The sequence below is a fragment of the Dendropsophus ebraccatus genome, chromosome 1 (assembly GCF_027789765.1).
Source record: "Dendropsophus ebraccatus isolate aDenEbr1 chromosome 1, aDenEbr1.pat, whole genome shotgun sequence".
NCBI lineage: Eukaryota > Metazoa > Chordata > Amphibia > Anura > Hylidae > Dendropsophus > Dendropsophus ebraccatus.
The window spans coordinates 89006502-89032113 of NC_091454.1; the positions used below are offsets into that span (position 1 = coordinate 89006502).

A 25612-nucleotide genomic window follows, 5' to 3' on the forward strand; every position below is an offset into this window, starting at 1 on the left:
TTTAGAGACAATACTATCTAATAACCAGTAAACTCTAATAGAAACAAGAACAGGACATAAAAAGTTATGGCTTACTTAGGTAATACGGGAGTAGTTTAGTAACAGACAAGCTAACGTCATGTAACCCGCATCGATTTTACCATGTAAAATAACGGCCCATGGTTTTGTAACACTTTGTCAGCTGATCAATGGCTCATGAACAACACTGGTCTAAAGCAAATTCTCAGTTACATCTCAGGTACATAAATCAATATCATTCAGAAATCTATGAACTAGTAAATGGATTCAGATACAGAACAGCAAAGAAAGACTTGTGAAGGAGAACTAATGGACTGATACCAGTTTAAAGCATAGAACTGTGTACAGATTTGTCAAAGTGTATAAAAGAGGCAACCTAATATCAGTCATTTGTAGTGTTTTATACATTTTTTGCACTTTAGCTAATCAATAAAGCTAAGAACTTCATATTCAGCTACTGATAAATTACCATTAAATGTAGCCAATATAGAGTTATATAAGTTGTCTTTAGATACTAGTCAATGATTCTTCCACCTGTTCCTATACAGAATACAACCATTTTTCACTAGGTTTACTGTGCCCTGCAATTTAGATGCATCTGTATTTTTCCATTTATCTTATCTTCCCCTCTCTGGAATGGATGCCAGTAAGGTAAGAGGAGCTAGACCTAGTGGAAAGATATTCCTACTGTCCTTCTCTTAGTTACAATTTAAATTTATGACCAACATGAAACACGGAAAAAAAAAAGGTTTGTGTGGATTAGCCTAAAAAATAAATGATCACTTTCAATCCATGCTTTACTGGGCATATCATGTACCTCAGATGGAGAGCTGTTTCAAAGGGTCAGAGTTTTCCATCCCTTCTGTATAGCGTGCTCAAAACCATATGTGGTCCCTTTGCACAGATGGCAGTGAAAAGTTGACTACATAAGAACAGGATGAAAACGACAGTTAAGTTTGTACACACACAGGGGAAGATTTATCAAACTTGGTGTAAAGTGAAACTGGCTCAGCTGCCCCTAGCAACCAATCAGATTCCACCTTTCACTTTCCAAAGAGTCTGTGAGGAATGAAAGGTGAATTCTGATTGGTTGCTAGGGGCAACTGAGCCAGTTTCATTTTATACCATGTTTAATAAATCTTCCCTGTTGTAATGTGCCTTACAGATTGTGTCCAAATTATTCATACTAACAGCAAGTACCTAAAATGGTTATCACCTATTCATTCACAAAGGAAAGGCGCAGATTCCCAGTCTGACCACATACAAGTGTTAGATGGATGTTGTTGTTTTTTTTTTTTTTGTTTTTTTAAATGTCCCCACCTCAAAATTGCATATTAATGCATGTGGCTATTATAACTACATGGCTATTATACCTATGGTTTGGTGTGTTGGCTACTATTATGCAGACTATTTTATTTTTAGTGCTTGGTAGTTTGATGCTTGCTGACATCTAAGCTTTGCACAAGTTGTTTTCAGAATTTAGACTCACTTGTACAATTATGTGATATATACTGTATGTCATGTGGCCCCTAATGGAAATTTATGGCTTGTTTATTAACATACCTGTGCAAAATATTTGGAGCTTTTTGTTTTAATGCATACAGTACATCCGGTTTTATGTAGTTGTAATACATTATGTCTACAATATGTGACTTAAAGGGGCTGACTACTTCATACTAAAATTGCTCTGTTTACTATAAAGTACACCTCAAAAATTTAACTTGAACACTCACCTTAAAAAGGCATAAAGAAATCTCACAGTTTGAATTGTTACGGAAAGTGCTTTTTTGATACCTGCAACGTTTACTATTTGGTGCAGTGCTCAGAGGTGGTGCAGCATTTCTTTCTGCCAACTGAATTCCTCATATAGTCATGCAGATTCTGCAAGATTCAGGACAAGCCAAGGCCTCATATTTTCCCTGGCACTAGGTTCTGGTTAAGGGTTAATGTTCTAGAAATCCTTCCTGCAGTACTAAATATACATATGCATAATTTAAGCCTTTCCTTCTAGAATGAAGTCTAGCTGTGATCTGAGATTTGTATACAATGGTAATCTATTCCTATGAAATCACTCTTCAATTGCATTTCAGTGATTATACACAAAACTGGAATCATGCACCATTCATCTTACTTTGCTTCTCAACAAGATGTTTCCTCTGGTATTAACTGTGATCGTGCTGTTACTAAAACCTGAAATCACACTTCACAGAGACCATTCATTTACCTGCAGACATACTACACTTACTAATGTGTACTGTAATGCTGGGATGCTGAAATAATTCCCTGTCCCAGAATAAGGGCTAATAAATGTACTGTATGTGGCTTTCCAGGTTTATTGACAGACTTCATTGTGACACCTTTACCTTTCAAACAGCTTATGCGGTACAACGATTGTTCATAGGGTGACATGCCTAGTGCAAAGGGAATTCATATGAGCACCTCTGATGGAGGAAACTACATCAGCAGTGTTGCTGAAGCACTAGCAATCTGAGGGGTGAGTACAGGCGTTTATGTCTTCCCATTCCCTGCCCTTATGAAACACGTTCTTTTTTCCAATATGTTTCTATTTTCTGTTTGTAATTTCATTTTTGTTAATTGGTATGGGGGCTTCCATTTTGCCTGAGCTGCGTTTTTTTAGCAGCATTTAGTGATATGTTTTACAGCAGGGATGTCAAACTCAAATACACAATGGTCCAATACTAAATAATTTGACAAAGTCGTGGGCCAAACTTGGATTTTTCTTCTTTAAATATGTGCATGCAGCCTTCCTGGCACTGTCAGAGTGGCCTTTGGCCTTCCCATTTGTGGCCCACATAGTAGCCAGCCCTCCCAATAGTGTCAAATATAGTAGTCAGCCCCCAATAGTGCCCCACAAAGTAGCCAGCCTTCCCAATAGTGATCCATATAGTTACCAGCTTTCACAATAGTGTCCCACATAATAGCTAGTCCTCCCCAAGTGTCCCATATAGTAGCCAGCCCTCCAAACATTGTCCCATAAAGTAGCCAGCTCTCCCAATAGTGTTGCACATAATAGCCAGTCTTCCCAATAGTGAGCCAGAATTTGACATGCCGGCTTTACAGAAAACTCCATGGACTAAATGACAATAGACAAGACCTATCCCATAAGATAAATGTGAAACATTATTAAGCATAGTCTGCGACCTTTGAAGGGGTCATTCGACAGGGAGCTGTTAATGTCTTATACTGGTACTATGTATCCACTGGCATCACATGTTGCTGAAATGCTGTACAGATCACTTTACAGCTGCCTTCTTATTTCTACAGACAATAGAAAGTCTCAGCTTAGTTTTAGGCCTAGTAGTGAGAATGAAAACTACAGTATTTCAGGATTTTTTTTTATTTAAATAAATAAAATTAGATTAAAAAGAAAAGTAAATTAGAAAAAAACACCAAAAATTTAAACAATAGTATTTTTTTCTGATGACACATTCCCTTTTAAAGATGGCTTCTAGTGCCACTTACTAATGGTAGTAGCGGAGGGAACAACATACTTGTATAGCTAAGATTTACCATACAAATGACAAGTAAAGCAGGAGCCCACAGGAAGCATTAAGAAGTGAAAACTGTATTCCTCAGTATGTTTATGTGTTATGAATTATTTCACTGAATTATGGGAGTCTGTCTTACAAGTCTGACAACTTGAGTTACGCCTTACACCCCTCCACAGGGGCCGACTCTGGGTATTGATGCTTTGGGCTTAATGCAATTTGTGATTTATTACAGGGTAAATTACTTGACATTTGTTCTGACAAACATGTGAAAGCAGCAATGTATTTCCTGCATTAACCATACTGACTTGCTATCCACCCTGTTGTGCCCAGATAACTTGCAATACTTTACCTGTCAAGCAATGCTCAGTGTCAAATACGGAGGGAGGAAATAAAAACAACACATCAGAAGAGTCCTCCTCTATACCTATAGTCTGTTTCACTAATCAATCTCCTTGGTCCCTGAAGAAAAATGCATGTATAATGAAGCAAAAGGCAAAGGAGACAGAAGATGGATGCTTTCATTTGTGCGAGCTAACTTCTTATTTAACCTAGATGACTGAATTATGCACTGTATGAAAGGAAGCCGCACCTGGAAACATTTATTATGCACAGTGTGAGGTTCACTTTATATCAGTTAGATATTTTAGTGAAACATAACTGCGTGTCTGATGCATAAATCTCAATGTCGGGACAAATACATAGACATATACATAAAAGCCAGTTAGACCACTCCAGGAGAAGAAGAACTTCCTCTGACATCAAGAGAAGATAACCGAAAAAGAAACCAGCAGCACATGTCTAGATGTACGGGCTCCTGGGATTTGTTTAGCCTGATATAAACTCTCTTTGAAAAAGCTTTTCTTCTGAATACCTTGTGCAAGTTATCCTACATCAAACCGCTAATGTACATATTTTCTATACAGTTTCAACAGCAGATATATACTATGGGGGAATTTATCAAAAGCTTAAATACTTGTGGTTTTTTGAGTCAAAATTGCAAATTTTTGTTCAATGTTCAAATACAGTACGTGCAACTTTTGGTTCCTGCTCTGTCTTCCACGTAAAAAAAGCTCTGAGCAGACCCTTTTAGTGCACAGTCATGAAGATTTGTGCAAATTTATCATGCTTAATGCAACTTTTTCTAAATTATCCAAATGTTGCACAAAAAATTACAATGATAAAGCTGATGATGAAAATTTCCCCTATATATATTTTCATACTAAAAACAAGTCCTGCCTCTTATAAATTCCTGGTCAACCTAGGCTGACAAGAAGTAAACTGTAATTTCTTTTCAGTTCCTTCAGCTCCTGATGACATTAGCTTAAGATTTTACAGGTTGTATTCATAGAGTTAGGAAATTGGCTAAAATGCACTTAACAGGGAAAGGATAATATGTATTAACACATCTTTCTAGATATATAGGGTTGCTCAATTCTAGAGGCTCAGAGCTGTAATTGTGGCCTTCTCAATTAAAAGGGGTTGTCCAAGGTTTAGAAGATGGCTAATGTTAGCCAAGCACACTTCCTGCATTTACAAGTCTAAAAAGGAAAGATTTATTTATTTTTTTTAACTCCAGATCTTTAAAATAATTAAAAGGGGTATCCAGGATTAGAAAAGAACAACCAATTTCTTGCAAAACAGCACCACCCCTGTCGTCCCCAGGCTTTGTGTGGTATTACAATTCAGCTTCATCCACTTTAAAGGAACTGAGCCTCAAAAGCGGGACAGGAGTGGTGCCGCTCAGGAAGAAAGCAGCCATGTTTTTCTTTTCCCGGATAATCCTTTTAAAAATGCCAACCTGCAGATAACAACACTACATGGTTTATGTTTAGAAAGGATTCCCTTTCTCTTCCTAAGAAAATGAATGATTACATTTTTAGACTAAAGTACAGCATGTAGAGAAGAGACCAGTCATTATGTGTCGCTGCTTAAGGCACCGCTTTGCTAAAGATCCCAAGAAGAACAAGAGAAAGAAAGTTGATCTTTTCTGTGGTTGGCCTCACAGTGCTTATCTTCTACATAATTCCCATAGCAAATTAAAATTTTACAACTACACAGTGCAACTAGTCCACCTTTTTGTTCTGTTTCAAGCACAGAGTTTAGACCACATGTACTGAGGGGGTTTCACATGTACCCACAAATCAAGACATTACTGCATGTGTTTATATAACATATTCCAAAAGAAAACCACCAAAATACAATTTTTAATTAATATTTTGCTAGAATTATAAATTCTATTTTATGGATGATCGTATATAATCAGAGTATGAGCCACTGCTGGGAAAAGGAGAGTAAAATAGGACACATTCCACACTTCCATGCACATGTTTATGTGCTGAGTGCAATCTCTTGGGGCGAGATGCTAAAAATCCACTCTGTCACACTGTGTTTATATAACCCACTCTTACAAGACAGATGGAATACTGCCATAAAAGAAAAAAGAAAGGAAAAACCTGGCACATGTTTAAAGCTGCAAACACTGGTGCCCACAGAAGTAATGTTCCCCCAAATACATTTTTCTTTTCAAGAACAGAATAGTAAAACGCTATTTCATAAATTGCAGTATTACAATGCATATATATTAAAAATTCTAAAATGGTTCTCCTACACTTATTGTGACAAAGTAGGAAATATCGATAAAAAGGGAACATTTACAATGATCTGAAGAGTCCTTCATTCTACTTATTAGACTTCAAATGTGATTGCCTTATTTTTTATAGGGAAAGAAAGAAAAAAATGAAAAAGAGGGAGGGAAAGACATGCAATTTACTTGAAACTGAACTAGTTCCGAAAAAAAAATTTGATTTGGAACTTTACTTAAGAATTTAGGAAAATTGCTGATAAATTTATACGCTCTCTAAGATAAAAAAAAATAATAATAAGAGAATGTTTAATAGATGATGTCAACAGAAAAAGTAGACATATTGTAAATGTGAATGATGAAATTTGTGCGGCAAATTTTTTCATAAATATTTTCACAAAACACTGGAAGGGGATTTATTTAAGGAGAAGTCAGGCAAAATTTTTTATTAAAGTATTGTATTGCCCCCCAAAAGTTATACATTATATATGCATTCCGTAGAGAAAATGGAACGTGTGGATGCGGCCCAAGAATGACTCGAATGCAGCAGCTGATTGTGATTAAGCAATACATTGAGAAAAGGAGCAACACTGTGGCTATTCTTCAGTTGTGCTTCATTTCAATCTATAAAGCAGACCTGGATATTCTTGCAGCACAGAAGAGTCAAACTAAAGAGAAAGATATGGTAGGTGGTGAGAGTTGCAAATGCCATGATCAATAGCGACCACAGAAACTAAAAGTGTTTGACAGGGGGCTCCCTGTGTCTGTGTGTCAGCACCCCATAACAAAATTAAAGGGTTTAGAAACATACGGCCACTTTATTCCAGAAATAGCAGGACTCTTGCCTTCAGGTAGAGTGGAGTTTGAAGTTGCATTGAAGTGAATAAACCTAACTACAAAACCACACCTGAACTGGAGACAATTGTGGTGCTGTTTCTGGAAGAAAGTGGCCAAATTTTTATAATCCTGGAAAACCCTTTTAAGTAATCTGATTGTTACCCAACATGCACACAAAGCAAGTTAGAACTATTCAATGTGGACTGCAAAAAATGGAAGAGGCTCTTTTTTTCTTGTCTCTCATGCTTCTACTGTACATTGAATGTTTCTGTTGCTTAGCACAATTATCAATGACAATTTGGGAGTGCAATGGGTTTAGAATTTAATAATAAACTGGCAAGAATTGATATAACATGCATATCTTGCATCTTAGATTATATATTGTGCACCATAACATATAACATTATATAGGACTTGGAGTAATATTATATTTCTGATTATAATGATATAATCGCTATATCCAGTAGTGGATTATAACAGGGGCGTTCCGGGCGGCAGCCCGGGGCCCTGAGTTCCTGGGGGGTCCATGACCACCCAAAAAGACTTATACTTTCAGTGGTGTACTGTCTCCTGGCTACACTTTTGCCATGATTTGCAAAAAAATCACAAGTTTTTTAATGGCAATTTTGCACAAATCAGGACATCATGACATTATCTGTCCTGTACTATGAACGCCAGGCTAGTGCTGCCATAGTTACAGTGGGGTGGGGGGGCCCAGGCTTGGTGAACAGCCCGGGGCCTATGGTAAAGTTAATCCGCCCCTGGCTATATCATAACATATTCCACAGTGCTTCACAATTCTGAGGACACAGACGAAAATCAGAGATTACAAAAGAGGTAGGGGGAGATTTATTAAACATGGTGTAAAGTAAAACTGGCTCAGTTGCCCCTAGCAACCAATCAGCTTCCACCTTTCATTCCTCACAGACTCTTTGGTAAATGGAAGGTGAAATCAGATTGGTTGCTAGGGGCAACTGAGCCAGTTTCACTTTACACCATGTTTGATAAATCTCCCCTGTAGTGTCTATAGTCTCAGTTAACCTCATTTCTTATTTCAGAAAAGAAGCAGGCCTCCATTATACTCTATAAAAATAATACTGTCAAACAATATGCAGATTTCCCTGTTACTTTTCCTTCTATCTCTTTTACTATATTCTAATAAAGCGACAGCTATCTGATCCACAATACCTGCTAAATGTCAAAACATATACTAGCTTATATGAACCCATTGATAGATATGAATAATTTGCTTTTACAATATATTTTGTGCAAATATAAAGGAATATTTGGTACTTGAAGGCAAGTTGTAGATGTGTTAATACTGTGTTTTGGTGCCTGGTAAGAACACTCAAATATCAAAGATGATGAAGTGCAATACAAGCATTGCCAGCTGGCAAGTAGCAGGTAAAGCAACTGCCTTCGGCCTGGCAGAAGCACTCACATCACACTGTGTGCACATCAACTACTAAGTACTGCATAGCACAAGTAGATTACTAGAGGTTGGGAGCTAAACTAAGGGGCTGTTACTGTTTTATAGACACTAAGATGCACAAAAAAACAGTACAAAAAGCACAATTTTCTCTACCGGATCACTTTGTTTCAATTTGCTCTATATTGTTTTAGCACAGATTGGTCACAGCAGTACAGGGCTTATCCATCCTTTGAAAAATATTAAATACGAGGCTTAAATGTACATAAATGAAATACCATATACACCTTACTTCTATGACACCTTGGCAATGCAGTGCAGAAGCTCCAGGAGGTACCTCAACTTTATGTTTTAGTAGCCAACACATCACTGCTGCAGCCAATCAATCAGGGCAGTGTACCCACTAGTACCTTTGTGCTGGACCGCTACAGAAATGGAGCGGTAAGTAAAGGTTTTTATTTTATACATTGAATTTAATCCCCCCCCCCCCCCCCAAATGGTGGAAAACCCTTTGAATAAAGACAAGGCACTAAATACATACATAGCTGTATAAGGGCTGGCTTATTGCAGAATGTTAACATTGGAGTTTGTATAACTTAAAGGGGTTGTCCATCTAGAAACAGTTTGAAAGCGGCACTATTAGCAGGTTTCTGCTCAATGAACCTGCTGATATGCCTCAGATGCTCTTTACCTTATTACTGCACGGCTGTTAATCATTCTTTTCTTCTCCTCTGCATTTTGTTGATATTCCCTAATTGCCCCTATGCTAATCCTGGGTCTTAGGAGCATTTGGTGCGTCACCTGTCGGCCTGGAGCACCCGCTCGGCCTGCCCAACCCGCCTCCTCCTATTTATATGAATATGCACAATGGGCGGCCTGTAGAACCCCCTCGGCTCGCCCACTCCTGTGCTGCTCAGCCTGCTACCTCCTGCCCACTATGCATATATGAATATGCATAGTGGGTGGCCCGGAGGATCCCGCTCAGCCCGCCCCCTTCCATGCCACCCACTATGCATATACATATATGCATAGTGGGTGGCACAGGAGGAGGAGGGCTGGGCAAGACGAGCCGGTGCTCTGGGGCAACAGGTGACACCCCAAATGCTCCTAAGCCCCAGATTAGCATAGGGGCAATTAAGAAATATCAACAAAATCCAGAAGAGAAGAGAAGAGTGATTAACACCCGTGCAGTTCTAAGATAAAGAGCTCCTATGTCGTTTAAAAAGTGGCTCGTGCACAGAACTTGCCAGGTGTGGGGCGGTTACCCAATTTCCTGGCGTGAAATGAAGTGCGTCTCTCTATGCTGAACTTTGGACAGCACGTAATAGTGACACTTAACAATTTTATCATGCTTACTGTATCAATTCCTTGCAGTTTTTAGTAGCTTAGTTTGCACCCATTCAATAGAACACTTTTTTCTAAATCTGTTTTTGTCATGTGACAGACACACAGGCTGTTGACGGATACAAGATACAGCTCTGATAACTGTCACCATCACTGTAATCATCACCAGAACTGATTATAATCTTCTGGGAGTAAACTAAGCAATCTCCTATTGTATGACAGCAAGAAAATCATTATCAATATTTCATTGTGGAAACCTGAACACCCCTATAACTGGGGTTAAAGAAAAACCCTAAGATTTCCCTTGGGGCATTGATCCTTTCTGACATCTCCTAAACTAGATACATAATACAGAAGGTTGCAGTATGAGCTCTTTTAGGATCTTGTGTTCTGGACACAGCTCAGAGCTAATACTTGAACTAGAACATCTGTCCTTTTGCTTTTGTCACTTTAACTTTCTGTTCTATTTAAAAGCCACTGTAGAATGACTGCTTTTTTCTTGCCGTGTTGTGTAAGCGATCAGGTTCCTTCCAAAATACCATCCCATAACGCTGCACATGCAACAGGCTTTTAGAGTAGGCAGCTACAAGTGAAAACATTTGGCTACATGGTAGTGTCTAACAACATTACAATGGCTATACCACCACTGCAGTGAGATATGCAAAGTGAGGGATGTTGATATTAAAGAGGTTAACCATTTAAAACTAATTTTATATACCTTACTAAAGAATTCTGGGACCGTGGTTACAAAGTCTCTTGTCCTCCAGTGATATGAATTCACACAGTATAATGTTTATATTCTCCTGGGGTGGTGCTACAGAGAAAATGAACACATGCTGCCAGATCTCCCCACAGATAAAGGTTGACCACCAGAGGGCCCTATTAGAAGAATAATTTGTCGTCAGCTTATTGGCAAGGGACCATCTATGATCACCAAGGAAGATGTCCATACTGGACACCAAATATGTAAAATAAGATCCGTCACTGCAGCCATGGAGGCCTAGTAAAAGGCCCTTGGCAGCCATGACAACTGAATGGCTCCTGTCAAGCATGCTGCGGGATGGTATTCAAACCTCTGAACCATATGACATCCATATAAAAACTGCCCAAGCTATCCTCATACTTTTTTCAAGCTGCTGTAAATGTACATTCTGGAGTATGAAGGGGTTAAAGAAAGACTCCTTTTTTCCCTCAATATTTTGTCACATGCTCTGGCAGATGAAGGTCGGCTGATGCAACCATAATCTCACAGCCAGATGCGAACCTGAGAAATAATTAAATGTCATCATCAAGCCACATAGACTAACCCATCAATTCCATGATTTTTGTTAACTTTATCTAACTGATCCACTGAGCACTATAAGCAATGGCAGGTTTATTCTCATTCATCGCAGAGGAGTGTCTTATGGTCATGGTAAGCTTTATCTGAAAATTGCAACAACAAAGGTTCCCCAATATTTTCTTACTATGTGAACTGCTCCCCTTTATAATATATGGTCTATAGCAGTCTTTATTTTGTCTATGAAGACTTCAAAGACTAGTCAAGGAGTTTGTTTCTGTAAGCTATCAGTAAATCTGTAGTTGTAGAGACAGCTTCAGCTTATAAAAAGGAGCAATTTCAAATGTATTATTTCATCATCAAATTTCACATTTCACATTTTCAATATGACCACTGTATTGCTACAGTAGGTGTCAGGACGCTCTGTGTTGATGATATGCAATGGGAGCTTTTGAATACAGGTAATACATTTGCTAAAATCTTTACCCATTTGAGTTTACAGTGATTAGAGTGCTACAGAGCAGGTTGTCACTGGCAGAATAAAAGCTGTGTATGGGGTAGTATCTAAGGAAAAAATGTAGGATGAATCATAATTGGATCTGGCTTTTTAGATTACAGTATGGAATTTGAACTGTATTCTTTAGGTTATGAGTAGCAAGTGAAGGGTCTGACAGTGACATTAGATTAAGAGGGGGAGAAGCTGCGAAGTTATTGATCCAGTTAGTGAATGGCATAAAAAAAATTCTGATTTCTTGTCACATCACATCACAAAAAATAAATGAATAAAAAGTCATCAAGAGGTCATATCAATGAAAAAAAATAGTACCAATAAAAACTACAGATACTGCAAAATCTGAGCCCACGCAAAGATCTGTAGACAAATCTTATATTCGTTTATAATTTTGTTCTGTAATTCTTGGTAACCTAAGGTTGTCATTACAAAGTACACTTGCCCCTGCATAAAAGTCCTGATATGGCTCTATAGATGGAAAAAAAAAGCTCTAAGAAGGTGAGGGGGGAAAGATAAAATGCAATCATTTACATTTTCTTGGTAAAGAAGTAGTCCAGGGAAAATAAAAATTTTGCAGCAGGCAGGGGCAGAGTGGAACATAACAAACATGCACTACTTACCCGTCCCTGTGCCTTCACAGTGCTGCCTTATGGCCCTATTCCACGGAACGATTATCGTTCGTTTTCGGACGATATCGACCGTTACGGAAGATAATCGTTCCGTGGAATAGAGTGCAACGATCAACCGACATCGTTCATGTCGGCTGATCGTTGCAGTCGCTTGTTTTTCAACATGTTGAAAAACAAGCGACTGATATAGCAGCGATCTGCTGCCGTCGCTCCGTTGAATAGGAGCATCGTCAGCAGACGCTGCTATATCCTATGGGCTGCCCGGACGATCTAGCGATCCCCCGGGCAGCCCCCCCGCAGCTCCCCGCCGCCCCCTCCCGCACTCACCCGCTCGCTGCAGCCGCGTTGAATAGCGGCGGCAGCGAGCGGCGAACGAGGAGCAAACGAGCGCTGACAGCGCTCGTTTGCTCCTCCAACGACCCGTGGAATACGGGCTTTACTGTTTCGGCATTCCAGCCAGGCTCCTGGATCTTCTCCAGCAACATCACAACCCAGCTGATAGATTGCCCACTCAGCCAGACAGTGACTGGGATGGGACTCAGCTGCTGAGTGGGCAATCCATCAGCTAGGTTAGGTATTTTACCCCAAGTAAAGATGACACTGGCATTCAGAAAGCCTGCGACAGGGGCACAGTAGCGCTTTTTTATTGTGTTCTGTCTACCAGAACATTTTCATTGTCCCTAGACTTTTGCTTTAGGAGAATATTGGGCTAGTGTAAGGGCCCTATTCCACCGGACGATTATCGTTTGCATAATTGTTAACGATTAACGATCTCAAACAACCGCTATTGCGAAAGACCTGAAAACGTTCACTCATTTCCATGGAACGATAATCGTTACTTATGATCGTAATTGCGATCGTTTTTTCTTCGCTATTTATTCGCTATTGCGTTCGTATCTATTGCGAACAACCGAACAACGTCTTATTCAATGCGAACGATTTGCGAACGAGCAACGATAAAAATAGGTCCAGGTCTTATAAAGCGATCAACGATTTCTCGTTCGGTCGTTAATCGTTAACTGCATTTCAACCGAACGATTATCGTTTAGATTTGAACGATTTAACGGATAATCTGAACGATAATCGTCCAGTGGAATAGGGCCCTTAGTCTATAAACCTCATCTTTCAATTCTTTATCATTTTCAAGTGGGAAATAACAATGCAACAATGAACACCCTTGAAGAAGCACACAGTCCATCTCAGAGTAAATGTAAAGAAAATAAAGCATGCAGTAATAGATAGTAATACACACAAGGTTCAAGCAACATTTAAAATTAAATACCTTATATAGTACTTTATGTTCTAAGAGGTGTGCAAGCCCAACTGCCATCTAAAAGAAGAGACTTTATGGCATTTAAGACCCCAACTATCAAATTTTGCAGGAGACCTGCAACAAGACGCCCAAGGTAAAGAAAAAAAGGAGAAAACGAGAGGGGAGAGAGAGAAAAAAACAATGTAAATGGTAGAGGACAGGGATAGTGTATGTAGCAGGGGCACATTTACCCCCTAACCACCACCAAATCAGTACATGAATACCACCTAACAATATGATTGGGCATAGAGCCAAAAGGACAGATTAGCAGTATTTAGATAAAAGGGAGCTTGGCGGAAAACATCCACTCACCCCTATGATGCAAATGTTGCACCTTATCATTCTGTGAGGATATCCAACAACAGAAGGTCCCCCAACCAAGCCTGGTTGAAATAATGGATTCCAAATCATATGTTTCTGGAAAGACTGTTGCAACTATTCTGCATTATTTTTAATAAGAATCCACTTTAGGCAGGGTAAGGTGGGGCCAATGATTATTTAAACAGCTACACAAAAAATGATTATCTGATAAGCAAATATTTTTCTATTTGTTGGCTGATCGCTAACCCTTTTACATGGGCCAATTATTGGGAATGAGTTTTGCTATCGGCCTGTGTATAATGGACCTTTAATCAGTAAGATATAGAAGTGTTACTAGCACTTAGCTAGTGTGATATGTTTTTGATTTGGAGACTGCAGAAATAGATGGGAGGACCGAGTCTACTGTTACTGCACAGGAAACATACCAGGGTAAAGGGGGATGGAAAACAGTGGCAGATAAACCGCACGGGCAGCCAGTACAGCTGCCTCAGTTGTCCCCCTTTCAGCATCCCTAGAAGCTGCAGCCACGCAGCTGTAATGTTCAGCGGTGAGCGGGCTAAACATCAGTAACATAGTCAGGGTCAGTGTCCTGGTGCTCTATTCGTGATTGCAGCCTATGAGCAGCCAGGATGTGATCTCTCCAGCAGGCGCAATGATATGACATCATTGCATCTGCTGGCTGCTGACAACCTAGAAGCCAGAAGATGGAGAAAAGCTGCTCCCTGCCTGGAATACATCAGTATGTTTTTTTTTTTTTTTTTAATCTTGGAGAGTGAGGGCTGTATACAGCAGGGGGGCAATATTACTGGGGAGGGGATAACAACAGGGGGCATTATTACTGTTGACGGGTTGTATAGAGCTGGGGACATTAATTACTATGAGGCCCCTGACAAAGTCACCATTTAGGAGTGACGATACGCGTAGGGTTCAAACCTGGAGTTTTTTCAGACTTGGAGTTTTTTAAATGTGTGTCTAGTTTTTTTGTAAAAGATGACAATCATGTTCAATAAAAATGTTGTACTTTTTTTAAAATATTATTTGTGGGTGCGCCTATTAGTCTGTTTTCGTTTTTTTGGTGTGGTAGTCCATTAGGAGTAATAAGCTCTTACACTACTTCCTCACTGCAGCCAGAACGGTGAACTCTAGCCATTGGAAGTCGACTCCATAAAGTTAATGCATGGAAGACCTAATCTTTGATGACACAGGGGACCTGATAGGCTTCCCAAACACCTGGGTATCTTGGATGGAGTTTAGGGATGGGGATGCGCTTGCTGGCTGGCTGAAAACTGGTCGCCTATACTTTTATGACTACCACTGCTGCTCCTATTTGTGCTATGTGTTACAGAACATTTGACCTCACATGTTAGTTCTCCTTTAACATGCAGTGATCATCAGTGACTACTGTTTTGCTGACCTAAGGTCTTGGCCACAAGATGCTTCATTTCCCTGAAAACTGATCTCTAGCAGCAGAGAGACCAAGAATGAACACAAACTTGGGGGCAGGGCTTAGATAGTCCAAGTCCATCTGCTGGGCTAAACATTCTGTGCATGCATCCTGAGCCTATTTGCTCCTCCAAATGGTCCACACTGCACCTAAAAGGGTAAATCAAGGCTTCCCTTTTATCTCTGTTCTCTATTTGTTCCTATTTTTTTACATTGATGCATCCTAAACCTAATCTCCTTTTTCCTCCTATTAGTTTTGTAGCTTGTCATTATGCGTTTACTACATAGACCTGAGCTGCACTTGTGATGTAAGCCCCCCCAACACCCCTACCCATTGCTGTCATAAACCTCATGTCTCTATCCAACTGTCTTCTTTCAGCTCACACAGAAACTTGCAGCTATAGGACACTCTTTTTAGTACTGTATTGTATTGTAAAAGCCTACATAGTTCCAGCCTGACAGATTAAGCAGAGCACTTTTCTCTAGTACTTCCTGTGCCCACAGTCCATCCTCTCTGCCAAGGCCATACGGGTCTGATAGAACAGTCATTTCTTACAAGCCCTAATTTTCTCTCTGATTTGCCAGATAAGTAGGGGGGAAAGAAGTCCGTGTGCGAATGATTTTAAAATGAATCCTGAAATCTGACCATTTATTTCAGCCTATAATCCTAATATACTGAAACTTCCTGTTCTGTAGAGAAATGCTTTCAAGTATCTTGAGTATCATTATATTCAGGAATAGAATGAAAAGTGACAATGATATATACATTACATTCAATCAATCAGTCCTTTTATCTAGTTATTTCCTATGCCTATATAGTTGTTGTAAAGCATATGCTGTATGGGCTAACATATCAGAACAGAAGCTTAGGCTACTATATGGCTGCACTCCCACCTTCCCCCACCATAATAATGCACAAAAAAAAAAAAAAAATCAGAAACTAGAAACACATTAATAAAAATAAATGTTTTAGAATCTGGCTCTAAACATCAAACTAATCTAGGTAACACATTCCCTTTAAGCTTTTCCTACAGAAAATTACTGTATAGTGCCTGATGTCACTAATCACCACATATGCTATGGGCTGTAGCCATAAACCTATGGCTGCAACCCTTAAAAGAAAACAATCATACTTCTATTTATACTGTAATTGAATCATTATAACAAAGACTGTTCATCCTAAATGGCGCTGTAGCTCCATATAGAGATGCTGTTGCTTACCAGCAGGGTGTTTGTCAGCGTGTGCATTTAGAGATGTACATTGCTGCTTTACACCATTCGCATGTCTCAAGTAACCGTGATAAACTGACAGCAAAGAATACCAGCTGGGTGTAAAGTTTACATCTAGCACTGCAAAATATTTGTATTTGAGCTGCACCATTTTCCACTGATTTTTTAGAGGCCATCTCTCAGCGGCAGTACAGTCAATTAGAGGCAGAGTCTATCACGCTCTGCCGCTTTAATCTTCTTCTGCTTTTTCACACTCATTAGAGCAGACAGATTTAAACCCAGAACAGCTATTTCACTAAGTGTGTCTTGCAGAAGAAACTGTAAATATATATATAAAAAAAATTTCCTTGCTTCATACCAAGCGCCGCGATCACCCCCACCTCTGAATCTAACAGTCAAGTGTATCTGTAAATCTTATCTACTGCAGACTCCATTAATGAAAACTAGCCAGGACAAAAAGTTAGGGGTTATCCGTCGCTACAAAAACATGCCCACTTTCTTCCAGAGACAGCACCACTGCTGACTCCAGTTTGGGTGGTGTTTTGTACCTCGGTTTCATTGAAGTGAATGGAGCTTAAAGGGGAACTCCGGGTAGAGGTAGAAAAAAAAATTAAACTTCTGCAGAAGCATATAACAATACTTACCTGTCTATCCCAGTTTTGAAACTACCAAAAATCTATTTATTTATTTTTTTTTTTTTTTTGGGGGGGGGGGGGGGGTTGTTCTGTTTTGTGTTTCTGTATTTCCTGGTTGAGCAGATGTACTCAGTACTACAGGTTCCAGAATGCAATGCTTTTCCTCAGCTGTTCCATCACAGTCCTCCACCCTGCCCATTCCCCGCCCAAAGTTGTTGCAGAACATCAAGGCTGTGTTCACATATTGCAGTTTCATTGTGTTACTGAATTATTTGCACTACTTTATCATTTCATTGTGGTCCTACCCACACAGCACACAGTAACTACCTGTAACACCACACAGCACGCTGTATTCTCTACCTGTAACGCTATACAGCACACTGTATTCTCTACCTGTAACACCACACAGCATGCGGTATTCTCTACCTGTAACACCACACAGCACGCTGTATTCTCTACCTGTAACACCACACAGCACGCTGTATTCTCTACCTGTAACGCTATAGAGCACGCTGTATTCTCTACCTGTAACACCACACAGCACGCTGTATTCTCTACCTGTAACACCACACAGCACGCTGTATTCTCTACCTGTAACACCACACAGCACACTGTATTCTCTACCTGTAATACCACACAGCGCTGTATTCTCTACCTGTAACACCACACTGCACGCTGTATTCTCTACCTGTAACACCACACAACACGCTGTATTCTCTACCTGTAACACCACACAGCACACTGTATTCTCTACCTGTAACACCACACAGCACGCTGTATTCTCTACCTGTAACACCACACAGCACGCTGTATTCACTACCTGTAACACCACGCAGCCGCTGTATTCTCTACCTGTAACACCACACAGCACGCTGTATTCTCTACCTGTAACACCACACAGCACACTGTATTCTCTACCTGTAACACCACACAGCACACTATATTCTCTACCTGTAACACCACACAGCACGCTGTATTCTCTACCTGTAACACCACACAGCACACTGTATTCTCTACCTGTACCACCACACAGCACGCTGTATTCTCTACCTGTAACACCACACAGCACACTGTATTCTCTACCTGTAACACCACACAGCACACTGTATTCTCTACCTGTAACACCACACAGCACACTGTATTCTCTACCTGTAACACCACACAGTGCTGTATTCTCTACCTGTAACACCACACAGCACGCTGTATTCTCTACCTGTAACACCACACAGCACACTGTATTCTCTACCTGTAACACCACACAGCACGCTGTATTCTCTACCTGTAACACCACACAGCACACTGTATTCTCTACCTGTAACACCACACAGTGCTGTATTCTCTACCTGTAACACCACACAGCACGCTGTATTCTCTACCTGTAACACCACACAGCACACTGTATTCTCTACCTGTAACACCACACAGCACGCTGTATTCTCTACCTGTAACACCACACAGCACACTGTATTCTCTACCTGTAACACCACACAGTGCTGTATTCTCTACCTGTAACACCACACAGCACGCTGTATTCTCTACCTGTAACACCACACAGCACACTGTATTCTCTACCTGTAACACCACACTGCGCTGTATTCTCTACCTGTAACACCACACTGTATTCTCTACCTGTAACACCACACAGCACACTGTATTCTCTACCTGTAACACCACACAGCACACTATATTCTCTACCTGTAACACCACACAGCACGCTGTATTCTCTACCTGTAACACCACACAGCACGCTGTATTCTCTACCTGTAACACCACACAGCACGCTGTATTCTCTACCTGTAACACCACACAGCACACTGTATTCTCTACCTGTAACACCACACAGTGCTGTATTCTCTACCTGTAACACCACACAGCACACTGTATTCTCTACCTGTAACACCACAAAGTGCTGTATTCTCTACCTGTAACACCACACAGCACACTGTATTCTCTACCTGTAACACCACACTGCGCTGTATTCTCTACCTGTAACACCACACTGTATTCTCTACCTGTAACACCACACAGCACGCTGTATTCTCTACCTGTAACACCACACAGCACACTATATTCTCTACCTGTAACACCACACAGCACGCTGTATTCTCTACCTGTAACACCACACAGCACGCTGTATTCTCTACCTGTAACACCACACAGCACACTGTATTCTCTACCTGTAACACCACACAGTGCTGTATTCTTTACCTGTAACACCACACAGCACGCTGTATTCTCTACCTGTAACACCACACAGCACACTGTATTCTCTACCTGTAACACCACACTGCGCTGTATTCTCTACCTGTAACACCACACTGTATTCTCTACCTGTAACACCACACAGCACACTGTATTCTCTACCTGTAACACCACACTGTATTCTCTACCTGTAACACCACACAGCACACTGTATTCTCTACCTGTAACACCACACTGCGCTGTATTCTCTACCTGTAACACCACACTGTATTCTCTACCTGTAACACCACACAGCACACTGTATTCTCTACCTGTAATGCTGATATTGGAATAAAGCAAAGAACTTTTTAAACTATTTTTTTTTCTTTTCCTTTTCAGACATTATAATCAAGCATCTTTTATCTTTGAAGTTGATTCCCACAATAATGACTTGATTTGAACAATAAGGACTTTATTCGATATTCTTATCCTCTCTGCTGTTTAGCATTATCTGTTTGTGTTACTGCATCATTTTTGTGCAGATACTGCAGTACTGCAATGACACTCCAACATGTGTGAATGATCACAGCCCTAATTTCTCTGTAGACTTTTGCACAAGTTGAAAAACCTGCTTCTGGCCGGTCAGAAATTGTGAATCACGCCCTGCCCCCTGTCTGCATCATCAGCCTGTGTCTAGCAGGCACACACAATGTGAGACAGAGGCATGAAAGATTTGTCTCCTAAGGGGAGATAGCAGAAGGAGCAGGAGACAATGTGGATTGGCACAGAGGTCATTTTTTTCACTTCCTGGATTTCTATCAGCTACCAGCGTGACAGAACCGTACAGGTACAGTAATACATTGTATAGACACATCTATATAACTTTTAATAGAAAACAAGTTTTCCTTATCCGGAGTTCCCCTTTAATTGCAAACCTCAGCTAAACTGGAGACAAGAGCGGTGCTGTCTCTGGAAGAAAGTGGCTCTGTTTTTTTTAACGCTGGATAACCCCTTAAAAGGGGTTGGCTGCTTTATTGAAAAATAGTTCATTGTACAGTGTTAGTAACTATACTCACTGCACTTACTGTCAGCAGCCCCCTGTATACCTCATGAAGCAAAAATCAGACTATCCTCCTCTAGGTGTAGTGTCCTGCTCTGTGGTGAGTCTGGCCATAAGATTAGACATGGAGAAGACATGGAGAAGCATGTGATCATGCCCCACCCCCAATTGTCCAACACTGAGCTTGTATATGCCTATGGAGGACACTTAGAGGTGGGGCATGATCACATGCTTCTCCATGTCGGCCATCTTATGGACAGACTCACCACAGAGCAGGGCAGCCCAGTCTTGAGGAGGGGAGTCTGATATTAGCTCTATGAGGTACACAGGGAGCTGCTGTCAGTATATACAGTGAGTACACTTACTAATATTGTACACTGAACAATTTTACTATAAAGTGGCCAACCCCTTTAATAGATTTGCAACCAGATTCTAAATGTTATTAAAAAACATTTTGAGCCTTTTCATGATTGCAATTGGATGATCTGACACCCCTAACTCAGACCCAGAGTAAATAAGTAAAAAATATATTGATTTGTGTCAAATCCCTCCTGGCAGCTCTCTAACCATTACTTTCTCATGCCCGACCCCTATTTCCATCATCAACAATTGGTTGATGGTTTACAGAGCCCCTAACACTTTAGGTTGATGGACAAACCTGCTACGAGCGGCGGGTACGGCCAAAGTCTAAGGGTGCTATTAGACGGACTGCCATCGATAATGCTTACTTGTTTACTTGGCCCATTACATGGCTTGATAATCGTTTAGCATGGGCTGCCCAGACATTTTTAGCATGCTCATGCAGCCCTAGTCCTAGACTGTTATACATTACCTCTCCAACCTCCCGGTCTTCTCCTGCCCCTGCTGGGGGGGAAGCAGAGAGCAGGAGAAGACCGGGAGCGTGGAGAGGTAGTATATTCAATAGTTTGCAGTCAGTCATGCAGCACTGTAAGTACGTAGCAGTCACATGCATTTGGCGGCTGATGGTTTTAGGTCCAGACCTAAAGACATGATTGTTGTCTCTATTACACTGAGCGATAATCACCCAAATCGGCTTAATTCGGGCGATTATCTGTCAATGTAATAGGGCCCTTAGTTGTGTGGGGACCTTAAGGGAGTCTAGATAGATATGTGAAGATTCTGTATAGTCTCCTGCATGTAAGATCTGTCAGGAAGAACAAGGAGACCAGTTGGCTTTGTATCTAATAGGAATACACCAATACTTAGTCTAGCTGCACTTGGATAGAACCCCCTGTCACTGTAAAGCTGTAAGTATCATAGTAAATGCAGTCTGTTCAGAGAGATCAATATAAGAGGGTGGAAAAGGAATCATGACAGATTCTACATTATTTTCCAACCACCACCTATGCGGCACTATTTAAAGGAGAAGTCTGGCGAACATTTTCATTAAGGTATTGTATTGCCCCCCAAAAGTTATACAAATCCCCAATATACACTTCTTATGGGAAATGCTTATAAAGTGCTTTTTTCCCTGCAATTACTACTGCATCAAGGCTTCACTTCCTGGATAAAATAGTGATGTCACGACCTGACTCCCAGAGCTGTGAGGGCTGTGGCTGCTGGAGAGGATGATGGCAGGGGGATGCTCAGTGTCCCTCCAGTGCCCTGTGTCCCTTTGCCATCATCCTCTCCAGCAGCCACAGCCCCAACAGCTCTGGGAGTCGGGTCGTGACATCATCATGTTATCCAGGAAGTGAAGCCCTGATGCAGTAGTAAGTGCAGGGAAAAAAGCACTTTATAAGCATTTCCCGTAATAAGTGTATATTGGGGGTTTGTATAACTTTTGGGGGGGCAATAAAATACTTTAATAAAAAATTTCGCTGGACTTCTCCTTTAAGCTAAAAGAGGAAAATAAAAATTTCTGGAGTGCTTCTTATGTTCATAGAATCGGTGCCCAATGCTCACGGGATAACATTATACTGCAGATAAAATGTAGTTCAATAGGTGTATACCTACCAGTGATGCTCTGTCTTCTAACAGCCAAAGAACCATCTGGCGCTTTTGTCTGGGAGGCAGACTTGGTATAAGGACCTTCATCTGTGAACAAAACAAAATGAAATGTTGAGTTGGTTGTGACTGATAAGAAATGTGCATATTTCTCATCAATGTAAAACATGCCATGGAAGCCAAGTACACATCACTAAAGGAATTGCTGCATTTATTTTGACATCTGTACAGCAACGTGTAATAGTTTTGTCTGGCAAAGCACTGTGAGCACATCCAGCTAAATGGCAAGTAATTGAGGCAGCTTCATTTATCTTAAATTGTGTGTGAATAATAGAACAATATATATAGTGTGGCAGGAATCAAAGTGATCTACTAAACAACGAGGTGGGTGAAATCTCTTTTATACAGCTTGAGAATTTTGCAAATACAACAGCAGACAAGGGGCAAAATGATGTACCCCTGGCTAAATTTAGACAGGAAATTATACTGTATTATATCCCAGGTCCACCTATCCGTAAATACATATAAGCCAGCAGCGCCACTGAGTAGGGTTGGGGTGGTTTGTATCGGTCATTATTGAAACCCCAACATATTTACTTCTCAGGACTCCGGACCAAGCTAAATGCCCTGGTTAGCCAGACTAGCCTCTAGGTGAACAGTGAGGCCAGCTTTTGGACTAATCCAAAATGTAGTAATATTTTTACTGGGCAAAGCATAGGAGTTAAATATATACTGCTATAACATCTGCAGTGCAAAAAACTAAATGAAAGCAGTTAACTATGTGTGTATAAATAGGCAACACACACATGCTCAAATAAGAACATTGCAAAGAATAAAGAAATAGAGAACAAATGGTGTTAGGTATGGGAAGGTGTATGTGTGCGGTAAGTTAGAGGTAGACAGGCTCCTCTGCCATGATAGCCCAGAGCTGCTTAGACCTGGCATTTCTTGGCTCAGTTTATATGTTTATAAGATTGTACTCTGCCGATTTCCTCCTTTAAGGCCAGATGCTCTAAGAAATGTATTATTACACCATTACTAAAAAAGCAAGAATAATAAGAGCACGTTCATGCGTAAGCTTCGCTAAATTAGATTTGCAAATGAAAGTTATATATCACAACATCTAAATATAACTGTGTAAAAACTACAATCAGTACAATGGAAATAACCCACTTCACATAGCTGCTAAAGTAACACAATGCAGCAGCAAGCATGGCAACACAACACCACCAATGAACGTGTTCCAAAGTCTGGTAAAGTGACACAAACATTCAACATTAGTCATAATTACACTAGTAGTATGGTAACCATTGTTAAGAGATGGACAATGTTCACACTGACAAGTTGTATGGATTGTGTTAAAATTCTCTTAAATTTTGTCTAGGATTAGGATCTGAGGGAGTAACAGAACACCAAGGAAAGACATATAGGCCATGCAATGCTCCGTGCAGAAATAAAAAGTATGCAAAGTAGCCCTCTTCCAGAAGGAAAAGAGCATGTGCTCCAGCGCCACCTGTTGGATTAGGTGGCAGAACAGCAGGCTTAGAAAAAAAGGTCAGCTTTTTTCCATTAACAGCAGCTAGCCTGTCTGGGGCTCTATCTGGTATTACAACACATTCAAGTATGGGGGGCGGGGCACACTGTAATACTAAATATAACAGGTTAATATAGGAATGCTGCAGTTCCCGACATGGACAGAGTTGGCAGCAGAGAGCACTGTGTCAGACTGGAAAGAATACACCACTTCCTGCAGGACTTACAGCAGTACTGGATAACATGACATTTTTAAATAGAAGTAAATTACAAATCTGTATAACTTTCTGACCCCAGTTGATTTGAAAACATTTCTTTTCCCATTGACGTACCCCTATAATAATAGTTACCTGCCTGATCCCCCACTGCTACTGTTCTAATGGTATCTGATCCCTGCTGTTCACCACTTTCTGGTCTCTATCTCAACACAAGGACATTGGCAGCGCAGGGATTGCGCAAGTAAGCCTGAACACTTAAAAAAAAAAAAAAGTATAATGCTGGACAACCCCTACAAACAGGTTGTTATCGATACCTCTAACCCTACTTGTAGTATCCCAAAATATCCCCTAACATTCCTCAGAGCTGCTTCTGCGTGGAGCTTGTGTTCTTTATACTGGTGTATGAGCTGGTGTATGAGCAGTCTTTCATATAAAAGAAACAATTTTATTTTTCTGTGTCTTAAACCTTTGGTACATTTACAGAACCCTCCTACATTTAAATCAACATTGCTCACTTCATTGACAATTGTACATAGTGTTGAACCATTCCAAGCAAAAGCATTCACAAACCTGCTGCTATGTCAGCTGCTGGTAACATATGAGATCTCTATTTAATAGCAACCTCCTAATTTCCACATTGACTTCAGCAGCAGCATATTTTATTAGTAGATGAACAATCTGTGTTCTCTGGTTGCATGCACCAACAGATGCCATACTGGTATAAAGCTATTCATGTAAACAGAGGTGTAAGCTGGCCATACAGACAATGATATATGTACGGGGGCCTCCCAACTCCTTCCAGGGAAAAGGATTGGGCAAATCAGATTTCAACTTTCTGATAATTTCGTTCTTAGAGAGGAACGTTACTGCCATTTTCTTATGGGCTAGAAGGGAAGTGGACGTACGCTGGCAAGGCAATTCATAGTTCAGGATAAACTAAACCATGGCTTTCTCCTTTCAGAGGACATCACAAAAGTACAAGGATATTAAAAGTGGCACTAGGCCATTAGCTGCTGTGTAGAATAAAATAGATGCCTTATAATAATCTGATCAAAATCAACTACATTAATCTTTTTGACAGATGACAACAGATGACCTTTACTGCAAAGTAAAAATTAACCAGTATATTGCATGGCTAAAATGGGCCGATACTTCAGTTTATTGCTATGTATAGCAGAATAAATCTATTATAAAACAACATCATTATTATGGTTACAATTGTTTTAATAAGGTTCACAATTTTCTTTCCACCAATGCACTGATATCTGGTATACAGTGTTATTACTGCATTGAAACCCAGTATAAATCATTGAGATCCATTACTGTTGTCATGGCTTTATTATGCTGGTGGGAACAGTACATTGGAGGGCATTTATATTGGTTGTTGTTTTGTTTTTTCTATGCAGTATAAGTTTTTGTTTTTTTAAATAATTCTGCTCATGACAGATCATATTCACTTCTTTAAAGACTCCTACTGATGCAAAGTAGCATTAGTCTACATCAATCCCATGTTTACTATTGAGGAGGCCTAGGAGTTTTCCATCACAGAACAAAACGTATATTGTGGGTGC

The 25612-nt window shown here is 40.3% G+C and overlaps 1 protein-coding gene across 16 annotated transcripts in view; it reads right to left on the reverse strand.

The window, feature by feature from the left end:
• GRIP1 (glutamate receptor interacting protein 1) overlaps positions 1-25612 on the reverse strand; it is a 386720-nt gene that overhangs the window by 119302 nt on the left and 241806 nt on the right. For 15 of the 16 annotated variants that reach the window (XM_069974745.1, XM_069974727.1, XM_069974717.1 and 12 more), the window contains exon 2: positions 22300-22380. In XM_069974745.1, coding sequence (XP_069830846.1) covers positions 22300-22380 — 81 coding nt within the window. Of the gene's footprint in view, positions 1-835; positions 1003-22299; positions 22381-25612 lie in introns of those variants that run through there. The other variant, XM_069974788.1, reaches the window with a different exon arrangement.